Genomic DNA, 22,725 nt, shown 5'->3' on the forward strand with positions numbered 1-22,725 from the left:
CCTGGCATTATTCTCTATAACCACAACATTGGTGTCCTCCACCTCAATTATCTGATCTTACCCCTGGGATTGATAAGGATATTGAGGTCATATTGAAGAACCCAGCCTAGAATATCGGGCACGGCCTCGGTCATATAAACACTATATAAGCCCACGCATATACCAAAACTGACATTGCTTTCTAGATAGCAGTGGGGTTAATATCTTTAGGCTCCAAAATGGCTCTTCCTCACGTCTGAACATCGAATCAGAGTCAACTCATAAGGGCCACTCACTCGTTCTTGACCACAAACTTTGCCTTGGGTTTAAACTTCCTTCCCTGCTCCTTTTCAACATCCCCTAAACTCTACACCCTCTTAGTGTACGTGCCCCCCCCCCGTCAATAAACAACATTGCCTTTGACCCTAGTCCTACACATCCTTGCAAAATGGCTTCACCATCCAAGTGGAAGTTGGGTGAGGTTGGCAAAACCCAGTAGGCAAATTTTTCTAACTTTGCCCGGGTCGGTTGCCGCTGACATTTCTATATTTAAAACGTTTTTGCACGGCAGCTTTCTTGATGAACATTTTTTTGTGTGTTTTGAATTCTGCAAGCAGTATTCTTAGAAAACGTCTTCACTCGCTGTTTGTTTCTTTAAAAAAAAAATCTTTCTGACTTGCTTGAATATTAGTATGTTTTAAACTTTATGCAGTTGAGGAGGAAAGACCTTGGAAACTAGACCTCGGATGTCTATTGGAGAGCACTGAGTCCCTAGACTGGGGGCCGGCATAAACATGACTACAGCATGCTGGTCTCTATGGTCTCTAGTAGGACCCTAAGTCTGCCTTTGCCCCCAGCACCATGGCTTCCATTGGGTGTCTCCCCTCCTACAATGGTGAAGTAACTGGACCAAGAAGATTCCTCCTTGGGATGTAAAACAGCAAAGCGGGCACACACAGACTCATCTATGACACCACTCCTAAGGCCTTCGGGATTGCTGGTGCCTCACACACACATCCTCACGCTCCCTGTTGCTGGTGCTGAGCTACTAGAGCTGGTGCAGAGACTCGAACAGCGCTTAGTGCTTTTACCTTTTTACCTTTTACCTTCCGCCGGGACACCTCTGCTTGAGGTAGCTGTTGCGCTCTACAAATGCTGGTATTATTATTATTTTCTCAGACCTCTTGTTCGCCTTGTGTGCTGCCTGTATACATATTTGTACTGTAGGGAGCTATAGTCGGTACCTCCACATTCTTTCCATTTATTATGAAAAATATGAAATCAAGTTGCCAGCTCAAGCACATTTTGTCTATAAGATTATCTTAATGAATAAGAACACAGGTGCAAGATTTTCTCGTCTCCGGCGCACACGTGCCAAAATTCTCCGCCTTTTGACTAAAGGGATTTCTCAGCAAGTATCCGCTTGAATACGAGCAGCACTTTCTATCGCGCGAGCTTCGTGATTACTGTGGAATTCTGGGGTATTTATTTTCAATTGAATGCTGACAGTGTGCGTTTGTATGGCAGCAGGATTAAGATCAAGCTCAACCTGAATCTTACGATAAACAAGAAGATTTATGATTGGAAACTAGCAGTACACAGCGTGCGCTGGAAGTGCGTTCTCTTGAGGACCCAGCCGCCCCCTGCCTTCACAGGAAGCTAAATGCAGCTTAGAAACTCGTTCTTGTGGGGCCACAAATGATGGGAGGCGGGCCTTTGTTTCCATCATGCATAGCATATCTCCCTGTCGCACAGCCAGTCACCCCGCCCCCAACTAGCCGTTACTACAGGGCGGACCTGATTGGTGGTTTATACAAGAGAGTCATCATGAGAGGTGGAAAGCACATTTTTGGGTCTAACTAGATGAAAAGTCCTCATGTGCGTACGCAGCATACAATATGCAAGAACCTGTTGTGTCCACTCAGGTATGATAACACGACAAAGCTTGCACCCTGGTCACAGGCTGCTCGCCAGCTGCTGTTGTACACACCGCTTCCGTTGAACTAATCAATGTTTCATTGTGCAGAAGAACTCCCCCCCCCCCCCAAACATCCTTTCTGTTGGTTGGGTTTGTGCATTTTGCATGCTTGCGACAAAACACTTTTACCCAACTTTTACTCCCCATCACTTTCAAATGTCACCCGACGCGACTGCTTTTTATCACGATTTACTTTCTGTTTTAACGGAATCCTTGATCAATTATTAAAACACTTATTAATTTTCAAACTACTCCACTCATTCAGTTGAGGGTGGACCAGGATTGGGTAAAAGACTTGGAGGTTGGAGCATGGCCTGGTTCTATTCCAAACTGGTTGAAACACTCAAATGTACAGTGTATAGAAAGTTGTTGGATACAGTTGCGATGCGGATCCAAGTATACCCTGCGCTTATAATATTGGCCAGAAGAAGACGATGCAAATTACAATAAGATCAGATTGGAGCTCATCCTTCTTTTGTTTGGATGAATAACAATGGAGGGTCTGGTTACAGCTAGCAGAGGTCCCATGCACGTTGGGGAGGAACAACTGCGGTGATCGGGCTGATAATCCCAGTCTTTGATGCAGAGCTACCAAGGTCACGTATAGGAGGTTAGATGCTCCAGACTTAGCCGACATATGTCAGTATCATCACGCTTGTAGACAACAGAGCGCTCTAGCAGGTGGCACAAAGTCAAGTTAGGCAACACGTTTTGAGCTCCTTGCACTCATTGGTGGCCATTGGAGCACTACATTAAAGCAAGGATGATTGAAAGTTCACTCCCACCAGAAAATCCACCAAGCTGCGTCAGCATATGGGTGATGATGAATCAGTGCTAAATATCTCTCTGCATGTGAGGTTCCTTTTCCTCCTGTGTGAGCATGGTCTGGGGGCTGCTGGTCGGTGCTAAATTGTAGTTGTAAACACACACAGACAACAGTAGGTTCAACTGCTTATACTACACACACAGGAAATCTTTACAGACAGCCATCAGGGCCTCAACCACCAGAAGACTCATGGCAACCAGGGAAATATTGATGTCATAAGGTTAAATTAAGAGGCAGACTACAACAGTTTAACTCTTCCTAATACCAGCATAGAGCATCTGGCCAATGCTCACATTATACGTTAAGTTTAATACACTTCATTTAGCTACCAGTGTTATAATCACAAAAAACACATTTATAATGATTTCCATAATAGGTGAACTTGATGAACTCCCTCACTTTCAGAGGGGAAATGGAGGGGTGGAATGTTGAATGTCCCACTTGTTGTCGTCCATATTGACATTTCCACCACTTCAATAAAGTGTTGTTAAGCAGGGAATAGTATATTCTATTGGTATCTCAGTCTTGTCTTTCTTAGGTCTGGCATGAACGTAGAGCTGTCTCAATACCTATTGTTACCAATTCTTTAAGCATAACCTGTATGGGCTTTGGCTCCACCTAGAGGAGTATAACTCTCCCACCACGTGCTACTTTCTGTTTGATATATCAATTTATTTCCCATGGAGTGCTTGCATTGCCATGCATGAGGGACTAATTTCAAAGTACACTGAAGCCTTGCGCATTAAATTGATTATCTCATAGAGGTACTTTATACAGAATTTCTTTTATTTTTGCAGCCTGACATTGGCTCAGCAAGTAAGTGCTGTCTCTGGAAATGTCACTTACAGTTAACTAACTGGTACTGTCTTGTGGTGCCGAAAGTGTGTAAGAGTGACAGAAGAGAAAAGATGAATTGTATGCAAGGTACGAGTGAAGTGTGAATAAAGAAGCTGACCAGCAGTGAATGGTCTGGGGTAGGAACAGTGGTCAGGGTCAGTAGGTGGGACTTAAACTGTAGCTCTTTAAAAGACAATTCACATGCATGCAGTGTTGGTTGTATGGCCCAAGGGAACAATAAATCCACACAGCTAAAGGCTTGCAATTTGCTTATTAATGACCAAAACAATTGCAAATGTAGATGGAGTTCTTGAGAGTTGAATGCTTTATTACTATACTTTTTATATTGATAGCAGGTGGAGGACTTAACGATGAGCTGAAGAACTCAACACCAGCACCCGAAACAAATAGAATGAAACAATTGACGGTAGCTGTGCTCTCACTGCTTGCTGTGGTCTTTGTGCTTGTCACTGTGATCACCTACCTAATCTGCAGGAGAAAAGGTAAGATCTCCCTTCTAGGTCTACAAGTTGATACCTTTGGCAGAGTCCCACCAAACCTCATCGAGGATAACTATAGAGTCACACTTAGTCACTGTCCTGGGAGTGATCTTGACGTTTACCATGGTGCTAGCTCAGTGTTAACATTAAAGTCTAGAACTGCCCTTCCATAGGCATGACCCTGAAATGTATACCATTCTGACTGAGAGGTGCCACTGAGGTCTGCCACTAGTCCATGCGTGACATACATGGGGACTTCTCCCACCTGTAAAGTGAAAATGGCATCTCTCTCTCTCTCTCTCTCTCTCTCTTTCTCTCTTTCTCTCTTTCTCTCTCTCTCTTTCTCTTTCCCTCTCTTTCTTTCTTTCTTTCTTTCTTTCTTTCTTTCTTTCTTTCTTTCTTTCTTTCCTTCCTTTGAGCTTTGACATTAGAAATGGGACCTGAATGCTAGGGTTATGAAGGTTGATCCTTAGGGCTAGGGCTGCAGAAATCGATAAATGCTGGAGGCTAGGGCTTTTGGAGTGGATCATGAAAATAAGGGTTTTGTAGATAAATCGTTCGAGCAAGGAGTGTAGATGTGGAGCATCTGAGCTTCAAATGTGGAGATAGATCCTGTGAGCTATGGCAACAGCAATAGGAAGGGATTCTGAGGGCAGGAGCAAAGGAAGAGAATCCTCAGCGTGAGATTCAGATACCACTATTTGCAAGATGGATCCCTAGAGCCAAGGTTGTAGAGGTGGAAATGAGAGATAGGGATGTGAAGCTTGGTACAGTCCTACTCATTTATGTCTCAAACCCGTCTTTTGTGTTTTCAGCTAATCAGAAGAAATATGAGCAGGTGGAGCAGAATCTGGAGACAGAGTCCACAATCGATGAATCTTGCTCTGGGATTAAAGGCATCTAACAGTCTAACACAGCACGCCCCGTGATGGCTACTGCACAGCTAAGAAAAAGCCTGCTCCAGAACATATGAAAGCCTTGTCCAGTTTTGCAAATGCATCCCAGCAGTGCTCCTTATTACGCAAGACTACGAGAAGATGCCCTGAGTCGGCTGACCACAGTTACAGACAGATTAAGTATGCTGTCCATGTGAGCTCTAGATTACATCAGACTACACAAAGATGACTTGAGTGTGCTCACCACAGTTATAGGCTGTACGTCTATGCTGTTTTTGTGAGCTCTTGATTTCATCAGACTACAAGAAGATGGCCCGAGCATGCTCCCCACTGCAGCAACCTCTCCATGAGGCAGCTTGACTTGAGGCTCCTGTTACATTAGACAGCGACTTGGGAAGATCACCTCTGTGCTGATTTATACAGTATGACCCCACACTGTATGAAACTGAATTTCAAGGCCCGCCAAAGTACATACCTATACAGTTTTGTCCAGCCTTGCTTCAGACTTGACAGCTGGACTGTTTATTGTACTGTTGGAAACATCACTGCTCCAGACTATGCAACGGAGTCCACCTCTGCTCCAGACTTGTGGCTGGACTGGCCAGTGCAGCGTATAGTGTTAACTCACTGCAGCACCAGACTGTCCATCTCAGCCCAAGTCTACTTGCTATTCACGAAACACAGTGACATTTCCCACATAATCTCAGTGGGCGAAAAGTTGTGTGCATTGTCCAAAATGAGGATGAACTTGATCCTAAAGAGCATAGCATAAACCTGATAGGAATATCCATTGCGCTTGCATTCCCAAAGCCCATCTTGTGCAAATAGTGTTCCGGAGTGTCTCATAAGGTCATAGGGGAGTCCGTGGCATTTGTCAACAACACTGTGGAGCATTTGTTGCTTTTCCTGTTGAATGAGCCCATAGCTTCTCGTTTGTATATATTGCTGCAGAGGGCCTTCCTTAGTGTGTTCACTCACTGCTATGGTACAAGAATATAATTATACTGCGAATTTAACATAAAAACGTTGATGAATACTTGTAACTGTAATCTAGATTTATCTTTAGAAATCTATGAATCAGACATGAAGTACATTGGGTTCATGAAACGTAATCTACATTGAACTTATCTGAGACAACCTATTTCCCTCACTTTAAAGGCCAGAGTCCAGGGTTCTAGTTAATATTTTTGAGAGGAAATTTAGGTTCCATTGCTGCCTTGCTGGTCAAAGAGAGTGACTGAATAATCTGGTTAGTTGCAAACCAGTATTGCAAACCAGTATGATCATTCCTGGCTGCACCCAGTTTGGGAGGTAAACATGCCCACGCTCATTTGTCAGCCATATTGGGAACTAAGAGTATGCCTGTCCTCTGGATCAATAAATGCCAAGTATCTCCCTACTTTGAAAGAAGTAGCAGTCTCTGGCTCTCCATGAGGTCAGGAGTCCGCCTCATCCTGGCATTAAGAGCACCACGTGCCACGAGATATCTTTGAGATCTGTGGTACCCACTCCATGAACAAACTGCCATTGAACTAAGAGTGCAACACTCATTGAGGTAAATGCAACACCTGTTGAGGTAAGGACACTCTCTTTGCTCTCTACCCTGAAAGTAAGAGTCCCATAATTCTCTTAGCCCTTAGATATAAATGACCCCTCTCCCAAAGAGTCCTCTTCAGTAGCACAGCTAGGATCTGGCATACTGGGGCCGTGCCATCTCCAACTTACCACACATCCACATCCTAGAATTTTCCAAGCTTGATGCTTGGTCACTTCAGAGAAGACACAGAAGTGGAGGTCAAGAAAAGAGAGTGGGAAGCATATCTGCATTCTGTTCATTGTCCTGGCAGATTAACTTCTCACTTCTAAACTGCATGTATGTTATTTCTTACTGGTGTATCACATTGAAAATGTCAGTCCTTTGATCTGCATATGTCATTACTCCTCACTGCTGACAACTCTCCCTGAATGCATTGCTTGTTTCTGTGTGTGTTTGACCTTACCTGGACAGGAAGGAAGGGCAGAGAGCAGACCACCCATTCCAGGGAGGTTTGAAGTTAAACACAGGATGAGTTATAGCAGTCACTGCAAGTACCACCACAGATTTCTAATTTCAGGTGTTTTGCAATCACCTCCTTCTTTCCTTCCCTGCTGTGTATTTTCATGAAAAAGGGGAACAAGCAATTCAGCGCAAGGCAATTTAGTTTCTTTTTCAGTGACGTAGATTACTGCAAGTTGACTGAGAATTATCTGCTCTGGTGAAATTTGAGCACCAGAAAAGTTCAACAACAATAATACACATTAATTTAGCATTCGCATGAGTGAAACAATTGTGGATTTTGTGTCCCATCTGTATATAATGTTAAAAGGTCCTCAATGTATTGTGTAATGCTGGTGGTATAGCACTATATCAATAACATCAACCCATAATAATAGCTCTTCCACTACATCATCAAAATAAGAATAAAATACACAGAAGCCTACAATCCCAGTATAAAAGCCTGTTTCTAATTTCCTCATTGTAGTTAAGTTCTGATGTTTCTAGTCAACTGTAATAAGAAAATGATGTTGCTGCTCTACTGTAATAACTTATTACAGTTGAGTTAAGACATCATAATGTCCACTGCTTGAACCAGCAGCTAAGGTGGAAGGCAGGTCATGGAACATCTTTAAAGCTGCAGTTTAAACATTTTATGATGACTAAACTGACCACTGATCAACAGAAAGGACATTTCCAGCAACCTTATTTTTTCCACACTGTTCATTACAGGACAGAAATAATCTCTCTGCATGTTACTGCTCATTCTTAACAGCCCTATTTTATTCTGATTTACATTAAACTGATTCTAATATGATTTCCCAACAAATTACTAACTGCTTTTTGATGTGTTTCATTGCATACTACAGATTCTGCTTTCATTCTTGGTGTCTCCAACCATATTATCTCTTTCATACGAAGGAGCAAGACACCAAAGATTTAAGCAGTTTGTGGGAGGGTGATGGTGTGATCATGTATTATAGGGAACAGTACCATCTGCTCTATGTTAAAAGGATGTGCAAGTCACCTGTGAGTTCCATGACTTTATAAAGGAACATGCCCTTCATTCCTGCTCCTCTGTATAGTAACAGAACCCCTCAGCGACTTGCAATATCTTTATACTGTACTGCAGCGGATACGTTCTCCCATGTATAATCTTTATCTTCACCAGCATAACTACTTACCCAGACGTAGCTTCAATAAAGGTGTGAGGTCAATGTAGTGGAAGCAATACAGTGGCCATGCAATATATTGCATATCATTGTACTATACCAGACTGGTAAATCAAAATTCTCAGTTGCAGTGCTGCAGCTGCCAAGTGACCCAAGCACCTGTCATGTTTGACATCACTAACACCTTCAGCCAGACAGCTGATTTTTTTTTTTTAACACACTTTATTGATGACTTTGACATTCCGTACAATGCAATGAGTATCTTACGGAGGCAGTCTTTTGTAATTGTAATAGTTACATCATATATGTTACATGCAAATTCTGTATATTTCACTCTATGCAATATATAGAAATGAAGGACAATGATCTCCAATGACATCGTTGGACAGCTGATTTTATAATGCTGAAAACTAAAGGACAGTCATTGGCATCATATAGAGTCAATTTTAGAGCGAGGGCTCTTTGAACATATGAGGTGTGGGGAACGATGACAGGCAATGGCCAGGCCGTCTTTTCTGCCTTCCCAGGAGACATGCCCACAAGTGCTGTCAGTAGAAGGGGCTTTCATCTGTGAATCTACTGCAGAACTCGAGGATGTAATAATGAAACTGGATGGAACAAGTAAAGGTGCAGCAGACACCCAACAACCATTGGACGGAATGTGCTTTACAAACTCTCTCGCCAGGTTCCGTGGGCTGGACTGAGTCTGGGCTGAGTCTAAGAGCCAGGTTGAGAAGTCCCATGCCATGTATCTAAATCTCTGTCCTCTCCCGTAAAGGCAATTAACGGCTTGTCAAGCCTCCATTGTTTCTTTACACGGCTCCCCAGCTCCCTGCAGCCCCTGATCTAAGAGGCCGTAAAGCCTGCCTAGAATTGTCAGACGAACAAAAGTAAGTACTTGCAATGTTAGGGGTAATGAGCAAAGAGGTGTCTATATATCCAGATAGGCTCCAGACACATATGCCTCTTTTATAGCAGGGTATTTTCATACCTTGTTTCTGTACTAACGGCAATATATTTATATGAATATATATTTTTAGGTACGAGTCTTGCCCAGGTTTTCCAGTGCTTTGACTGAATGGATGGATTTTACGGGGATTTCTATCTTTTTTCCAAGGATCTAGATGCCCCTATTTAAGGAAGACTGATCATGCTGTTTCTCACTCTTTGTAGCTCCTGCGGTGAAGATGGGCAGCCATTCTCATACGAGGAACCATCCCTTTCCGTCTTCTCCTGGCGAAGATTCTCTCCAAGGCCAGAGCAGAGATTCTAGGTGGAGGTTGCAGACATCTCCTATTGCTGAGAGGAGGCGGCTCTGCCTATGAGTGGCTTATGACAGGCACAGAAGACTGTGTCAGTCTCCTTTCCAATCTCCCGATGTTCCTGATGACTCTCCTTTATCAGCCTCCTCTCCTTCTTTAAGCTCCTCCTGGGAGACATCTGCTTTTGATGAAGAGGGTGTATGTGTTCCTGGCAGTCCTGCTTCTCCCCGGAGAAAATACATACAAAAGGAAAATGTAAGGCTTGTGATTTCCTACCCGTCGTCCAACCAATAGTAACTAGCTTAAGAGAAACAACCCAGCGAGGAGATGGGGGGGATCTAGTGCGCCGTCCATCACCGTGTTGGCAAAGGAAATGGACAGGTGCATGTTGGCAGAGACCGAGGTGTTTGTGGCCAGGGGATGCCCCCAAAATGGGATCAGAAGTGGTCTATGTGGAACAGATATCGTGGTGCTCTTTGTGTATCCCCTGTGGTGGAATTGGAGATGCGGAGAAATGTTGAAAAAGATGTTGCTCTGTAATGACAAATTTAGATTAATGCTGGCCCGAATATTCTCTTGCTTGATTTGAAGATGTTGTGTGCTTCTAACTGTAAGGATGTAAGTAACCAATAAACAAATTTATAAAATAAAAATAAAAAATGTAAAAAGAGAAACAACCCAGGACAGGCAGAGAATGGTTTCAACAGTTTCAGAGGACTGCCTTTCCTAAGGTTCATGTCATTCCAACTACAGAGGGACTGTTGAACAGGCACAGGAAGGGCCCAGACAGGGTTTCTGCTCCAAGGTGTATGGGCAGGTTGTATACTCTGGAATTGGAGATTCCTCAATTACTGATAACAGATTCTCTCCTATGTAATCTGTTGTGTTGAGCTTGTTGATGTCTGAAATGTATGTGGCCTGCACTTCAGAGTTCTTGGTTAAGGATTTTCAACCCGTCTCTCCAAACATCCCGAAAGGGGAAGAATGTCCACAGTTCTTGGTGCGCATGGAGAGTCAGGCTAAATTCCTATCTGATGTTGTTTTTGATAACTTGAGGGCACCAGCAATGGCTTATGGGGGTGTGGAGGCTGCCCGTCATCATCTTCATCTCAGGGGATGCAAAGCAGAAGGCGTTCAAAAGAACTGTTGGTTAAGGATGCAATTTCATGGAAAACCTTTTGGAAAAGAGGCTCTGCATAAGTCCTTTCAACATCAAAAACACATCTTGGCATACCATCACAAGCACAAATATTTTGGAAAATATAAAAGGGATTTTCAGAGAAACAGACATAGAAAGCAGGACTTTTCTTTTAACAGGTCTAATATTCAATCACCAAATGCTCAGAGTAATCATTCTTCTTGTCAGACCTCAGGGGCCGAAGGAATCTATGCCAGGCTGGAGGTAGATTCAAGTTGTCTTCTTTAGCTCCTGGACCAGTGGAGGTCCTCGGCTGCCGACAAATTTGTACTGGAGGTGATTTCATAAGGGTACATGATGGACGTTGATTCAACCCCTCCGCATTCTCATTTTGCTCTGAATCTTTGGCTCAAAGATTCTGCCTAAAAGGAGCTCTTGCAGGACAATGTTCTTTCATTATTCAAGAAGAGAGCTATCCAGTCGTTCCCTGCTAAAGAGGTGACATTGGGGTGGTATTCCATAGTTGCCTTGATTAAAAAAATCCTCAAGACAATACAGAAAGATAATAGATCTCAAGTCATTCAACAGATATATTCCACTTGTCATTTAAGGATGAGATCGCTCCACCAGGTAATTTCCTTGCTATCCAAGGGGGATTTCTTGATGAAGGTCGACCTCCAGAATGCTTACCTGCGGGTATCCGTTGCAATGGCCCATCAACTATTCCTCCGGTTTGCAGTCGGGGAACAACACTGACAGTTTCAGGTTCTCCTATTTGGACTAAAAACTGCTGAGTATATTTACAAAGGTTTTGGCTCTTGTACCTTTCCTGCTTCACAGTCAGGGCATCCGTGTACATCTCCATTTGGACAGCTCTCTGATTCATTCTCCTTCATAGGTGCAGACCGCAAAGGATACCAGGGTGGGGTGATTCATTCCCTCCAAGACAGTTTTTTTATAAATTGGAGAAATCTCAACTGTCTCCAACACACATCCTGGAATAGATTCGAACTTGTGTTTTTCTACCAATAACCCGGAGGTAGAACTTGAAAGACTGCCTGTGCATGCTGTTATTGAAGAACCGGGTACCAGTAATTGAAGGATGTCCTGTCTTGCGAGACATGGTCATTAAGGAATCGTTGGAGTTCTCAATGATTTCTTTGATCTGGGGTTGTGGGTTTTTGTGTTTTCTCACATCTTCCTTCTTTTCTTTTTGTGCAGGTTTCCCTTCTGTCAGTCCTGTATGCAAAGTAGGCACCCTTGCACCATGGTGCAAGGGTACTTGCATTGGCATCAGGCAGCCAAAAGGGTGCCAGCGCAGGGGAAAAGCAGAAATGTTCAGAAGTGCATTAAATACCCCACATTCCTGCCCTTTGTCTGTCACGCAGCAGAGCAAGGTCACTTTCCTGACACTGCTTTCGTAATCCTGGGGCTGGAGGCAAGAAGGGCTGTGGAAGGGGTACCAAAGGGAAAACAAGCATTGGCAAAGCCTATTGGCTTTGCCGTTGTGTTTTAGCCATGTTGTACACCGGCTTTTCAGCATGGCTAAACATTAGTGGCATAGAGGATAGTGGTGTGGAGTGGAGTGTCAAATAGTGGATTGGCGTATGCTGGAGTGTGGTGGCGTGGTGTTGAGTATGGGGAAGTGGTGTAGAGTGGAGTGGCGTTGAGTGTTGTGGAAGGAGTAGAGTGGAGTTAGAGTGGAAGGGCATAGAGTTAAGGGGGTGTAGAGTGGAGTGCCGTAGAGTGGAGTAGAGTGTTGTAAGGTGAAGTAGAGTGGAGTGACATAGTGTGACGTAGAGTGGAGTTAATTGTCATACATTAAAGTGGAGTGGAGTAAAGTGGGATGGAGTGGTGTAGAGAGAGTTGCATACAGTGGAGAAGACTGTTTTTGCTTAAGAGTAGACTAGGTTGTCGTAGAGTGGAGAAGAGTGGCATATAATGGAGTGTCATTGAGGGAGCAGAGAGGAGTAGAATGGAGGGGCTTAGAGTGCTGTAGAATGCAGTGTCAGAGAGGAGCAAAGTGGCATAGAGGAAGTTACACAGAGTGGAGTAGAGTGGCATAGTGCAGAGTGTTGTAGAGCAGAGTGGCGTAGAAAGGAGTAGATTGTTGTAGAGTGGAGTGGCATACTCCACTTTAACAGAGCGGAGTAGAGTGTAGTGTAGTATCATAGAGTGGAGTGTCGTTGAGTAGAGTGTCGTCGAATAGAGAGGAGTGGCATAGAGTGGTGTACATTGAGGTGAAGTGGACAAGAGTGAAGTGCATAGTGCAGAATGGAGTAAAGTGTCATAGTGCAGTGGAGTAGAGTGTCCGAGTGGTGTAGATTTTCATGTTGTGTCATAGAGCACAGGGGTGTAGAGTACATGGGTGTGTCATGGAGTAGAGTGGCATAAAGTAGAGTGGTGTAGTGTAGAGAAAAGTAGAGTGGAGTGGTGTGTCATACAGTGGAGGGGAATGGCGTGTTGTAGAGTATCTTAGAGTGGAGGGGCGTGGAGTGGAGTGGTATGTCGTAGAGCAGAGTGGTGTAGAGTGGAGTGTCGGAGAGTGGAGTTTTGTGTTGTAGAATAGATTGATGCGTCGTAAAATGAAGTGGCATGTCGTAGAGTAGAGTGGACCTAGAGTGTTGTAGAGTGGAGTGGCATAGTGAGGAGTATGAAGTACACATTTTCAGTTGAAATGGCCCTTACATTTGCACAGACATAAAGTTTTACTGATACAAGTATACAGCACACAAACAATGTGTGGAAATGTCATCACCTAGTGTATTAATTTGTTTTCATCATATTAAATTTTTTGTTTCAACCACACTTCTAAATTACAAGAAAAGTGTTTCATTGCATTTGTGTAATATAATCTGAAATATCTGCACAGTTCATTTACAGACAATTACATGTAGTTGTGTGCTAGAAAAAAAGCCCTTCCTTTCATATCAAGATTGTCACATAGATCCTTTCACTTTGAAGTCAGAGAAGCCAAGCTCCCTCAATAGACAAAGCCTAACATTTGACCTCTGTCTATGTGACAAGATAAGAACAAGATATAATTCTCTGTTTACAGAAAGCTTGTACTCATGAAAAATACAGTAATTATGGCATGCTACACAGGAGGGGCTAACTCAAACTGGACAGCCTAGCACAAATAAATTCAGCAGCTAGAAAGCAGGCATCCGTGAATTACAATGAACAAAAACAATGGTAAGCAGTGGGTGGAATGCATTTCCAGGGAACCTTCCAGACTGTACCTATAAAGCTGCACTGTCTGGTAGGTTTTGACCTGAACGGGGGTAGCAGCTACCACGCTTGGCTATATCTACTTGTTGTCTATGCTTTGCAGGTTCATTGAACTGTATTCTTCTACATTAAAGGAGTCCAAATTCTTGTGCAAATATGAGTTCCAGTGTGCCCGAGTTCCTGTAAACATGCTTATCTTTATTGGCACTAAGATTACATTCCTGCCACGGTGAAGCAATCTGTCATTAATTCCACAGCTCGAAGGGCAGGATTCTACTCTGCCCTGGTTTAAGTAGTTTTTTTTATTTGATATATATATGTTCTGCTGTACCCAACGTGAAGTTGCAAGTGCAGCATATAGTGCTTCACAGCACTGCTAGACACATAGGCCCAGATTTACTCATCTTTCACGCAACTCAATGCAGCAACGCAAGTTGCTGTGTTGCATTGTATGAAGGGAAGAGAGCGGAACTGTGCAATATTTACAAGAATATGGCTTTGTTCAGCTCGCTCCCTAGGCTGGCGTACTTGTGGCTGTCTAGTGCCAATGCAGGCACCCTTGCACCATAGAGCAAGAGTGTCTATGTTGTGAGCATGATTATGTTTGTGCAGGAAGGAATACCTTTCTGCGCAAGAAAAATCCTTAGCGGCTTATCCCTCTTTGCATGCATAGAGGAAGTAATGATGGGAAAAAAAGGTATTTCTGCTTTTTACACATGGACGGATAGGAGCAGCGTTTTGGCACAAATCCAGGTTTACTGACTATAGTAAATCTGGGTTTGCGTCAAAATACATCGGTGGATGTACGAGGATGCCCGTGCTCCACCCATGTAATGGCTACCTGACGCAGAGTAACACAAGTCAGCTCAAGGAGCTACCTGGCTTTACTTTGCTGGTGAAAAGTGTTAGAAGGTCACTCAAATATCGATTTGTGTGGCCTGGTAAATGCCATTTAAGCACTTGCAGTGTCTTGCATCAACTTGCATGATACAAGGGCAATGCAAGTGCTGAGTAAATCTGGACTACAGCATTTACAGAAGCACATCAGCATGCACTGTTACCCTCTAAAGCATTGGTGGCCACAGTAGGGTCTACTATAAAATTAGACATGGCCAAGGCCTAAAGTACTACCAGTAGGGTGGAACAGGTTGGCACTAGAAACATCATGGGCAGCCCCGTTGCCTAGCTAGAAGATGTCAATATGTTATTCCATGTTGCATCACAAAGATCCATGCATTGGGACTGATGTGGTGAGAGGTGTCTTGTTGGAGTGTGGTTGAGTTTGGGTGTCCCTTGGTTAACCTGGTATATAGCGCCGTCGGGTTTGTGGGAGGGTAATAGGTCGGTACCAACAGATTGCTTTGAGATTGTTTGCTAGTCCTTAAAGCTTAGGTATCTTTCCTTTGTTGTAGGCAGGTTATGTTTTTCAGTAAACTGTATCACTGCCTACGACATACGGAATAGTGGTGCCCTGATTGGCGAGAGGTCGGTTCTGCTGCAGAAGAAGAAAGGTCCAGAGGCAGGGGCAGGTTCTGTCATTGGACAGGAGTGAGTTAGCTGGGGGTAGGTTGATAGTTAATTCACTTGTTAGAACTACTGTTTTTGGTGTGTGGCTGACTGTGTTAATAATGCATAATAATTATCATTTTATTTCGGAAATGTTATCTAGTTGCAAAACTGCTCACTTTTGGAGCTCAGAGACCTGGAATATAATCCAGTCCTTTTAACACCTCTGCCTCAAATCGCATTTCAGACTATCTCCTGTTAGGAAAGAACAGAAGAATGCTTGGCTTCCATAATCAAATCTCTAACCCCTCAAGTTAAACTTCCAGCTCGCCAGGACTAAATGACCCCTGCTGCCCCCTCCTTATGACTGCACCTCAAGTCCCTTCCACAGAAGATTGATTCTATTTACTTGGGGCAGTGCTGGAAATGGAAACAAATATATTCTGTGAACCCATAAATTTATGGTCAAGATGTGGCCGAGGTAAGGGGATGGGTCATGAGGGGCAATTGATCACAAAAAGGCTGCATTTTAAATTATTTTATGGGGGTAAGACATGCTGCAGAGATCTGTGTGCCCAGCAATTTGTAGGGGATGATAACAATAATATTAGGCTACCTCTGGTGGTTAATGCACATCCTTGAAAGATTTGAGCTTTGTCTAGTCACAGCTTTGACTCCTAACGTGACACATACGGTTAATGTGACTGGTGCAAAGCACATTGTGTAACATGTAGGGCACAGATTTGAATTTTATGTTTATAGGCAAGTGAGTTGCAGTTTTTGACCCAGATTGTTTTGTTACTTGCAGTTCATAAGTGCAATCCTTTTAATATTGCACCATGAGCTATGAATGAGCATCAAGTAGCTTCACGCAAGCTGCAGCTCATGAGCTTAGAATCGTATTACTTTTTACTTCAATCTATTGTTATTCTAAAATTATTAAAAAGGTATTTGTGGGTAGTCATATAGTCTTATTTGTGTAGACAACACCAGCCACTGCATTATTTTTTAAATTCTTTACTTTGTGCTTCTCCCAACCAGGCACTCTTAACATGTACTGCCTGAGGTGTGACTCCTACACCTTGAAACCCTCATTGTCTTATGTAATGTATCCTGTACATTGATTTTATACACATGTATGATTTATTGACTCTGTATAATGTGTGAGTGATGTAAAAGGCTTTAACACTCTGCATTGTGATGAGTAACATTATAAAATAATTAAACAAAAAATAAATCAGTTCTATAAAAGTGTTATTTGTGTATTTATACAGATATGTCTGACATTTTTACAGTATATGCATATCTCTTACAGTCAGGGGTTGAATAAAGTCAAAAGCCTTCTTCCAAATCCTAGTTTCTTTAAAATACTTGTGAAGTGATAGCAAGCTCCATGCCTTTATTTCCTTCCATTGTATTGTCATCTAGGTGTTAAGTTCTAGGCAGCTTCCAGTGAGGATGATACTTGAACAAAAGGGCGGTGTCCCTTTAAATTAGGCCTTTGTTTTGTGCCCATCTGCAATTGAAAGTAAGGAAGCTTGCCCCTCCCCCACTGCATGCTGCTGCTCCCAATGGAAAGCAGGATAGCAGACAACTTGTGGGTGATGCTGAATGCATACCTACCAATAGATCCAATTTAGGTGTGAGACTTGTGATTTTTTAAGCTTCAAATGGCTGTATTATATGTATCTCCGACCTAAAATTGCCTCTGCTTCAATAAAAGCCAAGGGGGAAAATATATTCCACTGATTTTCGTTTCTTAATCTCCCACTTCCCGGTTTTGAAATATTAGTATGCATGTGAATATGTTCTGTTTTTCTGCAAATTAGACAGGAAGAAGTTCAACATATTTCACTTGGTCCAGCCTGCATCCCAGATCTGGCTCAACAATAACTGTCTGATCTGGGATCTGACTGGACCCCCTTCATTACCTGCTCACTGAACTCTTGGAGTTTTAATCAATTTTCACGCTATTAAATTAAAGCTTCAGAACCCAATGCTGCGTCACAGCAATAACTGGACTCGCATGCGGAGTCCAGTGAAATCAGTGGCATAACGCAAAATGATGGAGTCCCCCCCTGCAGATTATAAGGAGGAGACCCAGAGTCTCCCATATCTCACAGATATTCATTGACTTGGACCTGAATGGGTGCCACTCTGAAGGGTTGAGGGGGGCGAGGGTCCCCCCCCCTGCGCCGGAGGGGCTGGTGTTATGGCTTTGGGTGACTTGGAGTCGACTGTTAATGGTGACCTTAATCCAGCCGGCCCCAAAAAAAGTAATCTGAGATGAACTGATTTTTGGGAGTGGCAAATGTTGTTTATTTATTTTTTCAGTTTCATATAGCACCAACTGGACACGAGCACCCGTTAAATTACGCAAGGTCATATTCATCTTTTTTAGGCACAGGGAGATTAAGTGATTTGCCCCAAATCACAGGATGATTATCTACTATGAGACTCAAACCTGGTTCCCCAGTCCCAAAGTCAGCAGCTCTGGTCATAACGCCATATCCTCTACATGCCTGTGCATTTAAATAGCGCTGTGCACCCATGAGGAGGCGCTAAAGTGCATTTACCCTCAGTATACTTCTCTTGGGAGTCTTCTGGTGGGAAGAGTGTGAGTCTGTCATGTGGCCCATATGTGGTAGACCTCTTTGCTCATCGCTTCAACTACAGCTCACGGTACCGAGAACCAAAAAGAAGAAATGGGGTGATAGAGCATTTCCTTCGGAAGCGATCAAACTTTGGAACATCCATGCACATCCCTCAGCTCCTGCCCTTTAAGACCTGTCTATGCTCCTTGTAGTTTCCTTCTGACCCTGGAGTACTAGTGGACTTCTTCCGGACGGTGATCTATAGCACCTTGATGCTTTTGGGTAATTGCTGCGCTCTATGAATTTTAAATCAAATCAATTCAAATGGTCAGTGTTTTAATGTTGTGGTTGAAGACTCCAGTTGTGCTCTTACTGTGGTCTGGCACTGCACCTTAGGCAGTGCTTTAAATGAGCAGGTACTGTCCGGTGTTGAGTACCTGCACTTCCCACACTTTTCAGCATTGACATTAAATCGAAGGGTAAAGAGTGTGCAAGTTCATTGTGTATATACTTATTAAAAGAGTCAAGTAGAAGAAGCCTAGCAGAAGAAATGAACAGCCTTGAAATTGGATTGCTGTCTACATACCTACTGCCAGAATTGCAGTAGTTAATGGTTTCTCAAAGGGAATTTTAAACAATTGGCTGGATTGGCCAGGAGGGTGGGAGGAGGGTTTTGTTCAACAATGTGGGCCTATCAAAAGGCGTCTGTATTCTGTTGTAAATACTTGTTTTGCTGTGCATGGTGCTTTTGTAAACACCTTTGCGACTATCAATACGCCAGAAATCGGTCCCCTCATGGAGGAACATATTGCCTCTAATTAGTCAGCCGCCATCAATGCGGCACACTACAATTTAATTTTAATGTGAATTGCTACGAACCCATTATCAGATTGTTTGTCCGGCATTGTTTTTATTTTATCCAATGTTCACACACAAGTAATAACAGATGATTAGAGGGGGTTACTACGGCGCCATACCTCTTCTATAGTTGCGACATATTTTAAGGTCTTATTCTCCAGAAGAAAATACTCGGGGACAGCTCTAACAGTGAATCCTTATATATCGTTCCTTACATACATACAATTTTGTGTGGCTATTCCTGACGAAGGCATGTTTTACGCCGAAACGCACGTCGAAGACTCATTGTTAATTTGCCACAACATTGTTTTTTTACATTGTATTTTTATAAGATTGAATGTTCACTATAGGTTTGGACAAAATACCTTTTATGTCAATAAATTTGTGTTTTTAATCTTCTAATGTGATTATGTGATCACAATATTGAAATTTGTCATTAAATTTTGTACTTTTATAGTTTGGTCATTACACTGTTGTCTATTTTTAGTACATCTAGAATGTTGAATAAGGTATAAGAGTATTGCCTAAGAATTCATTTTTCATTGTACATTACCCTGTCCTAGGAATTCTATTCTTGATTTAACAGGGGGTCCTTGCTACTCACATGAGCTCTTGTAAACACACCCATCTGTTTTGACACTTGAGATCACAATCCTGCCCTGCTGATGCAATCAGGAAAACAAGCACTGGCATATTGGAATTTTGTTTGCGGACAGGAAAGCTTAGTTCCCACATGTTGTGCCATCTATAGAGTTCTGCTGTCAATCGTTGTCTGTGTGTCTCACAATTAGCACCCATCATGTGCACCCACGCTGAATGAGATCACACACACTGATCCTCCATTTCAGCCTGAGGCCTATCACTTCACACGCCCTTCTATTTTCTTCGCTTAGAGCGCCCACACAGGTGCGTGCATATGGCATGCTGGCATGCGGCCTCGCCCTTCCGATGGGCATGTCTGTTTGGTAAACATAAAACCTCACGCAGAATTTATTTTACCTCTTCAGTGGTTGAAGTGCTAAAACAAGCATTGGTAAATGCAGTAGGTTTTGCCTATGTGATTAATCGTAACCTGTTTTTCGTTGTAAGTTGTAGCTTTCTGAGTAGTTGTACAATATAAGTTACAGAAAGTCTGTTAAAGTGTTATGACTTGTTTATGTACATAAAGGCAATATATTGTGCTGTTACTAGTAGTATAGTGCGGGAAAATAATACCAACATTCTGAAAAATTAAATGAAAGAGGGAAATAGGAGAGGAGCCTAGCGCGCAACCAAGATGGCCGCGTAGGTGCGAGGCTCCCGAGGACCTCCGCAGCCTCCTACGTTTATCCTGACTTCATCCTGCATCGGTTGAGGGAACTGTGTCGGTGAGCCTGAGCCGAGGTGGTACCCGTTTCCCGTTTTCGAATCGGACCTCGGGTGCCGGAGTGAGCACCGATTGAAGTTTGCGGCCTACCTCTCTCCTGACCCCGGATTTGCGTTTGGGGGCGACCCGGTGACAAAGTGAACAACAGCGGCGGGCTGGGCCTGGCGAGTCGCGTACCCCGCACTTTCACTTTCACTTTCGCGCCCCCTTGCTGCCTTCGCAAGTGGGATCGCGGCGCTCTTGGTGTTGGGGTGGCCTCGCTGGGAGACCCTGCCTGCCTGCTGTGGCCCGCTCCCCAGTCCTGGGGTGGCCCCCCGGAGCCTGTGGCCTTGATTGCTCGCTTTTTACTGCGTGGCTGGTGAGGGTGTGAGACCCGCGACGATGGCCACTAAACAAGATGGAGATCGGTTGAAGGCCAAATGGACCCGGCGTGGCGCCGCACATCAGGCCAACATCATGGACCGCTACACCCTCCCAAAGGGATCTCCCGGTGGACCGCACAAGTCCTCTGAGTGCCCCCCGGATGCCCCGGACTTGCCCACAGATCTGACTCTGCAAGACGTCATGGGCGCCATTGCTGAGATGAAGGCCTCGGTGGGCCAGCGGTTTGACACGTTAGCGTATAAAATCGACGCGGTCTTCGTTGATGTCAACCTGGTGAGAGCTGATCTCTCGAAGACCAACGACCGGGTCGATTCTTTGGCCCACACCGCGTCGGGCCTCACGACTGAGGTGGCGGCCCTTCAGACGGAGGTACACCGGCTTCGTCAGGCGAGTGCGCTCATGGATCGGCGCCTGGAGGATTCCGAAAGCCGGGCCCGGAGGAATAATATCCGCATCATCGGAGTACCTGAGGGACGGGAGGAGTCGGCGGCGGATCTTTTTGTGGAGGACCTGATCACTACCCATCTCCAGCCTCGGGGACTGAGTAAATTTTTTGCGGTGGAGAGGGCTCATAGAGTTCCCGGGGGAAGGCTGAAGGTCGGAGCCCCTCCGCGGCCTCTTATTGCCCGTATCTTTAATTTTCGGGACAGGGATGCGATTCTGCAAGCCTCCAGACTGCAAGGGCCGATCAAGTTGGAGAACATGGAGGTGAACTTTTATCCTGACTTCACCCAAGCGGTCCAGAAGCTGAGACTGAGCTTCTTGGGCGTCAAGCGGCTGCTTCGGGACATGAACTTAAAATACGCCATGCTCTTCCCGGCCAGGCTGCGGGTGGAGGTGGATGGTCGCACTCACTTTTTTGACCGTCCTGAAGCGGCCGGGGACTGGCTGGACACTTTGTCTGGGGGTCGGGATCGGGATGGCGGGGGGGGGGCTGCGGGAGGAGAAGGCCCACTGGACCGGGACTGAGGTGCTGATACTGGGACTCACTCTGGACGAAGATGCTGCCGCTTTCGGCCAAGCTTAGGGTCTCTCGTTTTTTGTACTCGTTCTCCCTCCTTTTGTAGGTGGTGCGGGGTCTCGAAGGGGTACTCTTTCCTCCTCTAGGGGGTTTACCTAGTTTCAACTATATAGGGGCGACAGGCACACTGCAAGTTGGGGGGGCTGTTTGGGCTCATGCAGGGGTGCAGGGAGGGGGGAGTTTTGTTGGGGCGGTTGGGTTGGGGTGGGGTGTTGTTCATTTGTACCACAAGGCAAAAGTATTGTTGTGCTATTTTCAAAGTGCTCTCGGGGGGACGAGTGATTGCTTTCGCTTATGATGGGGGGTAGGGGACTGAGTCTTTTGTCCTGGAACGTTAATGGACTGGGGGACAGGATAAAACGAGGTGTGGTCCTGCAGTTCCTGAAACGAATTTCACCTGACATAGTTTTTCTGCAGGAGACGCACCTCATTGGCAACTCCTTTCGTGCTATGAACCGGCGGGGCTACCGCCTTCTGGCCCATTCGGGCTTCACGTCGGCTTCAAGGGGTGTGGGCATCATGGCCAAGACCTCGCTCCCGTTGGAGGTTGATGAGGTACTCCATGATGACAGGGGACGTTACACGGTTCTGGTGGGTAGAATGGAGGGCAGAGTGATTATTTTTGTTTCTGTCTATGTCCCGCCAGGGTTGCAGACGACCACCTTTGCGGATCTGGGGCGCCTCCTCCTTGGCCTTCCGGAGGGGATCCTGGTGGTTGGGGGGGATTTTAACGCTGTGGTTTCCGGAATTGAGGACCGTCACCCCCCTAGGGATCTCCCCCGTGCCCAAGCGTGGTTGTCTGGCCTATTGGATGCCTTGGGGCTGGTGGATTGTTGGCGGTTGAAACATCCTACACAGAAACAGTACACTTTTCATTCCGGGGCCCATGGCAGTCTATCAAGACTAGACTATGTCCTGGTGCCGGCGGCGCATGCGGGGAGGATCGGGGAGGTGCGCCATTTAGCGCGGGGTATTTCTGACCACTCCCCGCTCTTATTGCACTTCGATATTCTCCCGAGGGGAGAGGGTAGGGTGGCCCCGATTAATCCCTGGTACCTGCGTGACCCCACCATTCGCGCAGAGTTGGTTAAGTCCCTTCAGCGATATTTTGATGATAATGTGGGGTCGGTGTCATCTGCGGT

The 22,725-nt window shown here is 44.7% G+C and overlaps 1 protein-coding gene across 3 annotated transcripts in view; it reads left to right on the plus strand.

The window, feature by feature from the left end:
• The window catches only part of CXCL16 (C-X-C motif chemokine ligand 16), a 103,979-nt gene extending 87,368 nt beyond the window's left edge, over positions 1–16,611 (plus strand). For 2 of the 3 annotated variants that reach the window (XM_085637929.1, XM_085637928.1), the window contains exons 5-6: positions 3,974–4,123; positions 4,936–16,611. In XM_085637929.1, the coding sequence (XP_085494055.1) occupies positions 3,974–4,123; positions 4,936–5,024 (239 nt within the window). In that variant the 3' untranslated portion in view covers positions 5,025–16,611. The remainder of the gene's footprint in view (positions 1–3,973; positions 4,124–4,935) is intronic. The other variant, XM_085637930.1, reaches the window with a different exon arrangement.
• Positions 16,612–22,725: the final 6,114 nt, after the last annotated feature.

Source organism: Triturus cristatus, chromosome 12 (genome assembly GCF_964204655.1).
Source record: "Triturus cristatus chromosome 12, aTriCri1.1, whole genome shotgun sequence".
In the NCBI taxonomy this organism is placed as follows: Eukaryota; Metazoa; Chordata; class Amphibia; order Caudata; family Salamandridae; genus Triturus; species Triturus cristatus.